The sequence below is a fragment of the Panthera uncia genome, chromosome B1, assembly GCF_023721935.1.
Source record: "Panthera uncia isolate 11264 chromosome B1, Puncia_PCG_1.0, whole genome shotgun sequence".
Classification (NCBI taxonomy): Eukaryota; Metazoa; Chordata; class Mammalia; order Carnivora; family Felidae; genus Panthera; species Panthera uncia.
The window spans coordinates 34938753-34950750 of record NC_064811.1 but is presented as its reverse complement, the minus strand read 5'-3'; the positions used below and the strand labels follow the sequence as shown (position 1 = coordinate 34950750).

The window sequence follows — 11998 nt, the reverse complement described above, 5'->3', positions numbered from 1 at the left end:
GAGCGCGCGCCTCGGCGACCCCTCCCCCGGCGTCGGCACCCGAGCTCCGCCCCTCGCCGAGCCGCCCCCTCGGCGGCTGCCGTGAGAGCTCGCTAGCGCCGCAGACGCCACCACCTTCGTAGTCTCTTCCTCCAGCTCCGGCGTGCGGGGGCCGTCCGGCGGCGGCGCTGCCCTGGGTGGGCTGCGGGGCCCGCGCGGCCGCTGAGCACTCGGCGCCGCGCAGCCAGGTCTCCCGCCCGCGCGGCGCCGTGACAGGTGCAGAGTCCCAGCTGAGGATCCACCTGCGGCGGGCGCAGCGATGCCCACCATGCGGAGGACCGTGTCGGAAATCCGCTCCCGCGCGGAGGGTGAGCGGCCGCCGCAGCGCGGGGCTGTGCGCGCAGCGCGCACGGGGGTGGCTCAGGGCCAGCTTGGGGTCGGGCCGTGTGTGTGTTAGGGAAAAGATGCCCCCGTCCCACCTCTTCCCCTAGGTAAGTCTGGCTGTCGTGCCTGCCCTGGCAGATCCTTCTCCCAGCGCCGCCTGCAGTGCATTCGCAGACCCCTTCCCGGCTCTAGAGCCCTGAAATTGGTGTCCTCGGCGGGAGCCCCAGGGCTTGCTTTACACCGCAGCGTGACAACTCGGTTCCTGTCACCGAGGGCTCTCGTCCTGCCCACCGCCCTCCCCGCTAGCGCACCAGCCACCCTGTCTCCACTTGGCTTCTTCACCCTATTGAACAGACCCCAGCCCGCCGCCCCCGCCTCTGGCACCCACCTTTTTGCAGCTCCCTCCCCGCGGCTCCCCAAGGAGCGGGGTGCGTTTTCCAGATTCAGGATCCTTTGATCCACAGCCCCTTGCCTCTGACAGCGTGAGGAGCCTTAATTGCGGCTGGGTGCCCAGCGGGTTCTGTGCATTACGGTCTGCAATTCTCCCTCCTGCAGTGGAGTCCACCCAGCTTCCGTCTGCGATCTCATTTTTGTTTTTCCTTTTCCTTGATGTCCTCACTTTGGCCAGCTAAGCTGACTTTTTAGCTAGGTGGAAGCCGTTTTCTTTGCTCCACCCAGGGCCAGCTGTTGAATGGCTACACCTGTCAGCAGTGAGCAACAGATGCCCAAGGGTATAGCAAGTAAGCTTTTGGAGGGCTGAGACACCCTCTTCATCTTATCTCAGGAGCCCTCAGCATTCTTCCTGGCAAGTGACAGTCACTCGGTAAACATTTCTTGATTTTGCTTATGGCAAAGCCAAGGTTGTACATATCTCGAGTTTTGTTTTGTTTTTCTCTCCCATAAACCAGGACTTGAATTTGCAAAGGGTGGAATAACATGGTTTTGAGAACTAGTCTATCTTGCCGTCATCACTGGTTCCCACCCTCCCCCCTCCACCCCCCTCCCTTAATGTGAGGCAGGTGGTAAAGTGGTTTTAGAAAGGTCTAGCAGTTAGGAGACTAGGACTCCAGGGCTTGAGACAGGCCGTTTTACTGTTTTTCCTCCTCAGAATCTTCATGTAAAAAAAAAAATAAAAAAAAAAAAAATGGGGACATCGAGTTGTAGTATCTGTGGTTTACTTGTTACAGCGTTTAGGCAATACTAAATGAAACGGTTCTGAGTAGTGGCCACACAAGAGTCAAAGCTGACCTGTGTCCTACATAGGAATTTCGTACATACTTATTGTTATTTGTACTGTAATGGAAAAGTATGTAAGACATGACAATTTTGGATACAAGGTGAATAAATGGTAGTATCATTTTTTAAAAGTACATGGTAAAAAATTTATTCGTTCTTTTTCATCTTATCCATCTGAGTGAAATGAATGAATATTTCTAATCATCTGAGTGAGGCATACAGGTAATGAAAATAGAGTGGTAATAATTGGGATTGTTTTTTCAAATAGCAGCAACTAATGAACCATGTATCGTGGGAAATCAGAAAAAGAGAAAAGACCAGAAAACAATGCAAAACCTGTGGCATGTGAGTGGGTGTTATTAATACCGAAATGCTACAGTATTGTTTTTTTATTGTTATGTGTATTTTTCCAAGCATTTTCTCAACACTTCTGGAAGTAAGTGAAGGTGGTCTCATCCGATAGTTGAGGAAACCGTGGCCCACGTTGAGGTACTTGCCCAAGGTCAAGTAGCTAGTTCAGTGACACGTTTGGACTTACAGCTCTGGGAAAATAAGGACTTTTTTATTTAATCTTTGTATTCCCTGTGCATCCCGGGGTCAGGGCCATAATGGAGCTTGGTGAATGACTCTTCCCTCGCATAGTGGTTGATTTTAGTTTATTATGTGCTCAGTAGGTTGCTCAGGACTATGGTGAGGACAACATAAATAATGACTCTGTAGGCTGGAGATATGGCTCATTGCCCGCCCTGCCCACACTTTTCTTTCCTAAGGCATATTCTCCTTTGACAGCTCCTGCTGCCTAAAGGGCCTTGTTCTGAACTGCAACGCCTTTGGCTCAGCTGATTGGACCAGGGTGGTCTCATGACTCAAGGGCAGACAATCCTACAAGGTAGTGCAGACACTTGTAACCTTGTGGTTTGGCTCAAAAAGATTCTCTGTGGTGAGCATCTCTCTCATGGGAAGAGTTAAGCTTACAGCCGGAGGGTGAAAATTGAAACAGAAAGGGACAGAGGTGAATAGGCTAGTGGAGGAAAGAATGGCTGGCTCTAATAGGTCACATGAATGCTGCTGTCATGAGGAAGCAGGAACTATGGTAAACAGAGAAAAATAGGAGAGAGAATGGATTGGATGGAGAGAATGGGGCAGAGAGACAGATGCTGACAGGCGGTAGCCCAGCCTTGGAACTCCTCCCTCCCTGAGTTTTCTAGTCACTGTTCCCAAGCAGTGTTAGAATAAGCTCTTTTTTTCCCTCCAAGTGACTTAAATGGGTTTCTGTTCCCTGCAGCCAGATTGACCAGATGCACGGCTTTCCTGTGTACAAGTTATTTACATCCCAATTAGGGCTAGAGAACTTACAAGAAATAAGGAATAAATAGTCCACGAGGGGATGCTGTTAATTGAACATTGTGCTTTCTATGGCTGACATACATACCATTGGAGGTCAGGACATAGAACATGAGGCCTACTGAGTGAATACTTCATTGAGGAATAATTTGAGATGAGTGCTTCCCAAACTTTAAGGAACACATCAGTCATCTAGGGATCTTGTTAGGTATAGATTCCAAGTTGGTAGGTCTGGGATGGGGCTGCAGCTGTTGCATTTCTGACAAACTCCCAGATAATGCTGGATGGCACTGGCCTTCAGGTCTGTGTAGCAAGATTTCAAAGGATATTGCCTTTTTTTTTTTTTCTTTCAGTAGTTGGGAGGGTGTTAAAGGTAGAGAGTAACCAATTGAAAAAATGGTGAAAGTCAACATAGCTTATTTGAGAGATATTAAGGAAATTAGCCAGGAGCAGAGGAGACTTGGAAGGAGCAGGATATAAATATGTATAGGTAAATTACTGCTAGATTACAAGGTATTTCAAATGCCAAGATGAGTCATTTGGATACAGAATCAAGTATTTGAAGGAGATCTTAGAGTTTGTCTAATCCATTTCTCCTTCAAGCATGAGTCCAGTGTGTAATATATGTAACAGGGCCAGTTAGGCCCCAAATCATCATAGGGGAATGACATCCCCAAAAAAGTAAATGTCTTAGAAAGATGCATCTGGAAGCATGTTGGATGGTTTGGAGAGAATGGCAAGATAGACTCTTATCATTAAAAAAAAATCTAGTAATGACAAAGGTCAGGATTAGTTTTGAAGTACAGCAGTGAGAATGGGAAGGGAGGAATCTGAGATATTGCTGAGTAAAACATTAACTCATTCAGCAGGTATCTGTTGAGCTCCTACAAGTTCTATTTCAGGTACTTGGGATACATTGGTGAACAGGATAGAAAAAAGCTCTGCCCTGGAGGTGCTTACATTTTAGTGAGTTAAGAGACCAGGAAAACACAATGAATTAGCAAATTATAGAATTTGTTATGTAGTAAGTACTACAGGAAATATAACAGGAAGGTATGATGCATAAGGTTGGTGGATGGATTACAATTTTAAATAGGTTGATTAGGCTGGCCTTCACTGAAAAGATGCCATGGAGAAAGTGAAGGAATTAGCCTTGTGGAGATCTAGGGGAAGGAAGAGTGTTCTAGGTAGAGGGAATAGTCACAGCACAGGCCCCCAAGACAAGAGAGTCAGGAGTGTTAAAGGAACAGTGTGGGGGAGAATAGTAGGAAAGGAGGTCACAAAAGTCACATCATAGAACATAGCAATATAGATCGGGAGACAAATGGATTAAAATAAAAGGAAATTCTAAAGCAGGAATTTTGAATTCTAATGTTTGTAAGATCTCTAGTATCTCATTAAAGCCACATTTTGGGGGTGTTACTCATGAAGATTTTCTTCATTAGATCTGCAGGACTGAGAATCTACATTCTTAATGAACGTCCCAGGGTGTTCTGGTATAAGTGAAACACATTTTGAGGACCTCTGCTCTTGTCTTGAATCTGACTGATTGGGAAAATTATTAAAAGATAAGGAACTTGAGGAGAGTCAATACAATGAGAAGTAGTAATTGTGGGATATCCAAGGGGATGTGTTTTGAAGATACTTAGAATTGGAAGGTAGATGTGGGCAAAATCAAATGGGAATCTTGAGTTCAGAGGTAATAGGTAATCCCTGAGACTAGATAAATTTTCCAGAAAGCAAAACAGGATGAAACAGAAGACTAAGAATCCTGAATTTCTTCATTTTTACCCCAGCTAAATCAAATGAGTCTCTGAATACAACATTAGGAATGTTAGAATCAGGGACGGAAATTGTGGTGGTTTATACAGAATTTTCTCTTGTAACACTAGAATGGAGGTAAGCAGTCCAGAGCAGCTATGCTTGATACATAAAATTGGAAGGGACATTGTCTCCTTACACCTTTCTGCTTCACCATCTTCCATGAAGTCATAACGTGGTTGCTGGGGTTCCAACCATCATGGAAAAGCTCCAGGTAGGAAAACACAGAAAGATGAAAGACCAAAGGGTTTTCCTGGAAGTACCACACAAAGACTCTTGTTTATTTTACTGTGGCTTCCATCTGCAAGGGAAGCTGGGAATGGAATTTTCTAGCTAGCCACATTACTCAGTGTTTTATTACTAAAGGAGAAAGAAAGAATGGCTATTGGGTACACAGCTAACAGGCACAGAGACCTTCAGGTGTTGAGATTGGCAAAGGCTCTTGCTTGAAATAAAGGAGTGTTCTGGAGCTCATAATTGATAAAATAATAAGCATTTAATTGTTCAAAACTAAGGAAATGTACACATACACACACACCTGTCCAATAGTTTGCATTTTCTTCTGCTGAATATTAGGCTAAAATGTAAGGCATTCATTTGGTTGTGTAAAATATGTGCGAAGTGATCAATTTAGTTGTTTTAGGCATTGTTTTCCTAAACTAGTCAGTGTAAATGGCAACTTTAAAATGTTTGCAATTTTATAGCATATTGTGTTTTATTTACTTAAAAGATAGCGAAAGGAACATTCGAGTAGTTTCTGTAAGAATTGTTAAAGGGAAATTTGGGGGAGGTTTCATTTGTCCAGGTAAAAGATGACTAAGAATACCTGTTCCTTTAATAAGCATGTATTATGCACCTGCTGTGTGCCAGCTAGTTGGGTGATGAGACAAAAAGGTGTGGTGAATGAATGAGATCCCAAAGGAAACCTGGAGATCGGTTTTAGATTTAGAACTGATACGGCATTGTGAGAGAGTGGGAATGTGAGTATAGTGATACTTCACAAAATCAGTATTTGAGAATCCCCAATATATTTCATTTCGCTTAGTGCAATTCTAGAGATAGTAAGTGTGGCAGAACTAAAATTTTTAAGGTTTTCTAAAATATAGCATATCGTTCACATTTTCATCATGTCATTTCAAAAACAGTGAGAACTGAATCATGTGCTACTTTACAACCATAGGAAAGTTTGTGTGGTGAGTATAGTTTTGAAGTTGAGTTTCTCTAGTATGAACCCTACAGTATAGGTTTCTGTTCACAGAGTTTCATTAGAATGTAAATGTTGTAAAGGCAGCAGTCTCATTCTTCACTGCTAGCTGGAGCCCGTGCCTTTCAAAGCTATTATTCTCTGGATCGTCAATTCCCTAAACTAAAGGCGGGGATTTTTGTCTATTTTGTTTACCGATACATGGCTCCCACTGAGGACGTTGCCTGGAATGTAATAGAAGCTCAGATATTGTTGAATGAATAAATTAATCTTATGACTTAGAGGTAAGATGATCTAGAGATGCCTTACAACTAGACCTATTTGACACCCTCCTCCTGCGAGAGCAATTTAAAAACAAAACAAAAAACAAACAAAAACAACAGTGTGAACAGTGTGATCTGTTTACTGCTCTACACTGCACTTCGGGTAGTGGCCCTCCATGTTTGTCACATGAATGGATAACTCTGAACTTTGTTTTTAATGGAAAAGCCTAACATTGTTCTCTGGATCTTAGAAGTTTCACACTTGCTCATTGGAAAAAAATGCGCACTGTAAAAGGTGTCAGAAAGACAGTAAAAATCACCCCAAACTATGCCTTCCAAATATAACTACTGTTAACATTTTAATATATATATATGTATATATTTGCAACTACTTTCCAGTGGGAAACAGTGATAGTTTATATTCTCTGCCTAGAGCTGAGCCTAGAATTTAGTAGGGGCTCAATACTATTTGCTGAATACATAGATCATTAATTTCATGAAATCTTAACATTTTTATGTTAGTGTATAATTACTAAGGGATTTTCTATGGCATTTAGGTCATTTCAGGTTTTTAAAAAGGATTCTTGAATAAGCATTTTTAGACATTTGTACACTTTTCTGATTATTTCTTTGTAAAAAGGCCCTAGGAAAGGGATTTCTGGATCAAAAGTATGCATCTTTTAAATGGCTATTGATACATATTTCAAAATTGCTGGAAAGATTGTATCAATTTATGCATCTACTAAAAGTAACCAAGAGTGCATACTTCTCTATTCCTTCTCCAACATTGTATTGCCACCTTTCTCACCCTTATGAATATCTGATGCAAAAAATGAATCTCTAAGTTTACATTGCTTTCAGTTATTAGGTTAAATATATTTTGTCATAAAATGACATGGAACTTGTTTTGTATTGAAATTTAAGAGCTTCTCATATGTTAAGATAGTAATTTTTCGCTGCTTATAGTTTGTTAACTTCTTTATAGTGTTTTCTAGTGTATGTTAATTTTCAGAAGCATTTTTTAAATTAAAAAAATCATTGTAGTTGGCATACAATGTTACATTAGTTTCAGATGTATAACATAATGATTGAACTTCTCCATGCATTATGCTCTGCTCACTGCCAAGTGTAGCCACCTTCTGTCACCTCACAGTACTGTTACAATACAATTGACTATAATCCCTATGCTGTACTTTTCATTCCTATGACTTTTTCATTCCATATCTGGAAGCCTGTACCTCCCACTCCCCTTCACCCGTTTTGCCCATCCTTTCTACCCCCCTTGCCTCTGACAACCATTGGTTTGTTCTCTGTATCTTGTGAGTCTGTTTCTGTTTTTTGTTTCTTTGTTCATTTCTTTTATTTATGAAATTCCACACATAAGTGAAATCATGTAATTTGTCTTCCTCTGACCTTTTTCACTTAGCAGGTCCTGTAGGTCCTGGAGTCTGTAGGCCCATCCCACAGGGATGTGTTGTCTCAAATGGCAAGATTTCATTCTTCTTTATGGCTGAGTAATATTCCATTATATGTATGTATGTGTGTGTGGATCCATCCATCGGTGGATTCTTGGGTTGCTTCCATATCTTCAGTATGGTAAATAGTGCTGCAATAAACATAGGGGTGCATATATCTTTTCAAATTAGTGTTTTCGTTTCCTTTGGGTAAGTACCCAGTGGTAGTATTACTGGATCACATGGTATTTACATTTTCAATTTTTTTGCACAATCTCCTTATTGTTTTCCATAGTGGCTATACCAGTTTACAGTCTCCTTAATGGTAAATGAGGGTTCCTTTTTCTTCACATCCTTGCCAACACTTATTTGTCTTTCCAATAACAGCCATTCTGACAGGTGTAAGGTGATATCTCATTGTGGTTTTGATTTGCATTCCCCTGATGGTTAGTGATGTTGAGATAGTCTCATGTGTCTCTTGGCCTTCTGTACATCTTTGGAAAAATGTCTCTTCATGTCATCTGCCCATTTTTAATCAGATTATTTGTCTTCTTGATAGTTGTATAACTTCTTTATATATGTTGGATATTAACCCCTAATCAGATATATTATTTGCAAATATCTTCTCCCATTCACTAGGTTTCTTTTTCATTTTGTTGATGATTTTCTTCATTATGCAAAAGTTTGTTTGTTTGTGTGTTTGTTTTGGTGGGATCCCAATAGTTTATTTTTGCTTTTGATTCTCTTGCCTCAGGAGACATCTCTAGAAAAATGTTGCTAAGGCTAATGTCCAAGAGATTATTGCCTGCTTTTTCTTTTCTTTCTTTTTTTTTTTTAAGTTTACTTATTTATTTTGAGAGAGAGAGAGAGAGAGAGCGCGCACATGTGTGTGCACAGGCAGTTTGGGGATGGGCAGAGAGAGGGGGAGAGGGAGAATCCCAAGGAGGCTCTGTGCTCCATCTCCCAAACCATGAGATCATGACCTCAGCCGAAATCAAGAGTCAGATGCTTAACCGACTGAGCCACCCAGGTGCTCCATGCTTATTTTTTCTTTAAGGAGTTTTATTCTTTCATATCTTACATATCTCATCTCTTTAATCCATTTTGAGTTTGTTTTGGTGTATGACATAAACAAGTGGTCTAGTTTCATTATTTTGCATGTAGCTCTCTGGTTCTCCAAACACCATTTATTGAAGAGGCTGTCTTTTTCCCCTTTGTGTATTCTGGCTTCCCTTGTTGTAATTTTAAAAATAATTTTTTAAAAATGTTATTCACTTTTGAGAGAGACACAGCATGAGCAGGTGAGGGGCAGAGAGAGAGGGAGACACAGAATCTGAAGGAGGCTCCAGGCTCTGAGCTGTCAGCATAGAGCCTGATGTGGAGCTCCAACCCACGAACCCTGAGATCATTACCTGAGCTAAAGTTCAATGCTTAACTGGCTATTTACTCATTTTTTAAGAGAGAGAGCACAAGCAGGGTAGGAGCAGAGAAAGAGGGAGACACAGAATCTGAAGCAGGCTATAGGTTCTGAGCTGTCAGCACAGAGCCCGACATGGGGCTCCAACCCACAAACCATGAGATCGTGACCTGACCTGAAGTTGGATGCTTAACCAACTGAGCCACCCAGGTGCCCCACCTTTGTTTTAGATTAATTAACCATATAAGCATGGGCTTATTTCTGGGCTCTCTATCCTGTTCCATTGATATATATATATTTGTGCCAATGCCATACTGTTTTGATTACCATAGCTTTGTATGTAGTATGGCTTGAAATCTAGGATTGTGGTCCTCTCCTACTTTGTTCTTCTTTTTCAAGATTACTTTGGCTATTCAGGGTCCTTTGTGGTTTCTTATAAATTTTAGGATTCTTTGTTCTAGTTCTGTTTAAAATACTATTGGTTTTTGATAGGCATTGCATTGAATCTATAGATTGCTTTGGGCAGTATGGATATTTTAACAATATTCTTCCATCTATGAGCACAGTATAACTTTCCATTTGTGTCATCTTCAATTTCTTCAATCAGTGTTTTAGGTTTCAGAGTACAAGTCTTTTACTTCTTTGGTTTTTAGGTATTTTCGGTGGGGTGGGGGGGAGTTCAGTTGTGAGTAGAATTGTTTTCTTAGTTTCTCTTTCTGCTATTTTGTTATTAGTGTATAGAAACACAACAGATTTCTGTGTATTTTGTATCCTGCAACTTTACTGACTTCATTTATTCCAATTTCTTGGTGAAGTCTTCAGGGTTTTATATATATTTGTGTATATGTGCATATATAGTATGTGTGTATAATCATGTAATCTGCAAATAGTTTTACTTCTTCCTTACCAATTTGGATGCCTTTTCTTTCTTTTTCTTGTGTGATTGCTGTGGCTAGGACTTCCAGTATTATCATAAGTAAATGTGACATGCATTGACATACTTGTCTTATTTCTGATCTTAGAGGAAAGGCCTTCAGCTTTTCCCCATGGAGTATGATGTTAGCTGTGGGTTTGTCGTATATGGCCTTTATTATGTTGAGATATATTCCTTCTAAACCCACTTTAAGAGTTTTATCCGTGGATATTGAATTTTGTCAAATGCTTTTTCTGCATCTGTTGAGATGATTATATGGGTTTTTTCCTTCATTTTGTTAATGTGATGCATCATGTTTTTTAATTTTTTTTAATGTTAATTTATATTTCAGAGAGAGAGGGGCAGTGACAGTGTGTGAGCAGGGAAGGGGCCAAGAGAGAGAGATGGAGACAGAATCTGAAGTAGGCTCCAGGCTCCAGTCTCCGAGCTGTCAGCACAGAGCCCCAATGCAGGGCTTAAACTCAGAAGGCATGAGATTGTGACCTGAGCCAAAGTCAGACACTCAACCTACTGAGCCACCCAGATGCCCCAAATGTGGTGCATCATGTTGATTGATTTTTGGATATTGAACCATTATTGCATCCTGGGATAAATATCAGTTGATCATGGTAAATGATTCTTCTAATGTATTGTTGAATGTGGTTTGCCAATATTTAGTTGAGGATTTTTGCATATATGTTTATCAGGAATATTGGCCTCATATGGCCTGGCTGCTGAGTGAGGATCTGTAGCTGGGGCTGTGCAAGCCTGGAGTGTTCTGGGATGCTTTGCCCTTGAGTGCCCTTGGCAAGATGGCTGTAGCTATCGTGGGTACTGTCTAGGGTGTCCCAGCATGTACCGCACTGGGGCCCACTTTGGTGGGATGGCTTGAGCTGGTGTCGGCGAGGGGTCCAGGCTCACTGAGGCAGCAGGCCAGCTGGGGTGCTCAGACTCAGCTCCCATCTGCTCTGTCAACAAACAGTGGCACAAACAGTGGCGCTCATCAACCCGTCTAACTCTGGAGAGTATTCCATGGCTCCCTTGTGGTTTAGCACATTTCTGGATAACTTCCTTTATATTCTATTTGCTGTTTTAAACTGTGGCTGGACAGGGTTATGGGCCCACGCTCACGGAGACAGCAGACCAGCCAGGGTGCCCAGACCCCAATTTTGTCTGCACTATCCAAGTGGAGGGGTAATATAATGTAACAGGGCTGCTGGTGGCCAACCCCACTGACTTGGGGAGTTCCAGCAGGCCCGCCAGTGCTTGGTGGATACAGTTCTTTTAAACTGAAGCTTTTTTTCTGTGCCCCAGGACAGATGAGTCTGCTTACAGTCCCTCAGTACTGCTGTTCATGGTGTTGGAGGTAGGCGTTCCCAGTTGTTACCATGTCTCTGACTCTCCTGCCACCCTCTATGTGGTTTCTCTAACTTTTGTTGTACAGAAGCTGCAGTCATCCATATGTAGGTGTAGATTCAGTGTGTCCACCAAAGAGGGGATTTTAAGGTCTTTCTACGTCGCCATCTTGGACCCTTCCCTACATCCAAGTTAATTTTTATGATGTATCATCTTTCAGTTTTGTCATTAAAATTTATACTTTAATGTCATATTTCTCATTTCAAGGTAAAGGTAATTTTTCACTTACATTTTTCTTCTAGTACTTTTGCATTTCAGTTTAAACAGCTGTATGTGCAATTCCTGTGGGGTTTATTTTGTTGTGAACTAGGAGGTAGAGATCTAATTTTATTTTTCCTCAAATTATAATCCACGTGAGATAATAATCATGTATTTAATACTACATTCTTTTCATATTGCTTTGAGGTGTTTCTTTTATCTACTAAATTGACATATGTAGTTGAGTCATTTCTGGGAGCATTCTCTCCCCCTTTTCTCTGCCCTCCCCTCTCTGTTTTGGTCTCTTTTGACCCCTGCTATCAACTTCCATTCCGCAATTAGGAACTATCCTCATAGCTCTCTTACTCT

The 11998-nt window shown here is 41.6% G+C and overlaps 1 protein-coding gene across 4 annotated transcripts in view; it reads left to right on the top strand.

The window, feature by feature from the left end:
• The first annotated feature begins 2 nt into the window (after window positions 1–2).
• ATP8A1 (ATPase phospholipid transporting 8A1) overlaps window positions 3–11998 on the top strand; it is a 229420-nt gene continuing 217424 nt past the window's right edge. The window contains exon 1 of one of the 4 annotated variants that reach the window (XM_049630441.1): window positions 3–347. In XM_049630441.1, coding sequence (XP_049486398.1) covers window positions 299–347 — 49 coding nt within the window. In that variant the 5' untranslated portion in view covers window positions 3–298. The remainder of the gene's footprint in view (window positions 348–11998) is intronic. The other 3 variants (XM_049630436.1, XM_049630437.1, XM_049630438.1) reach the window with 3 other exon arrangements.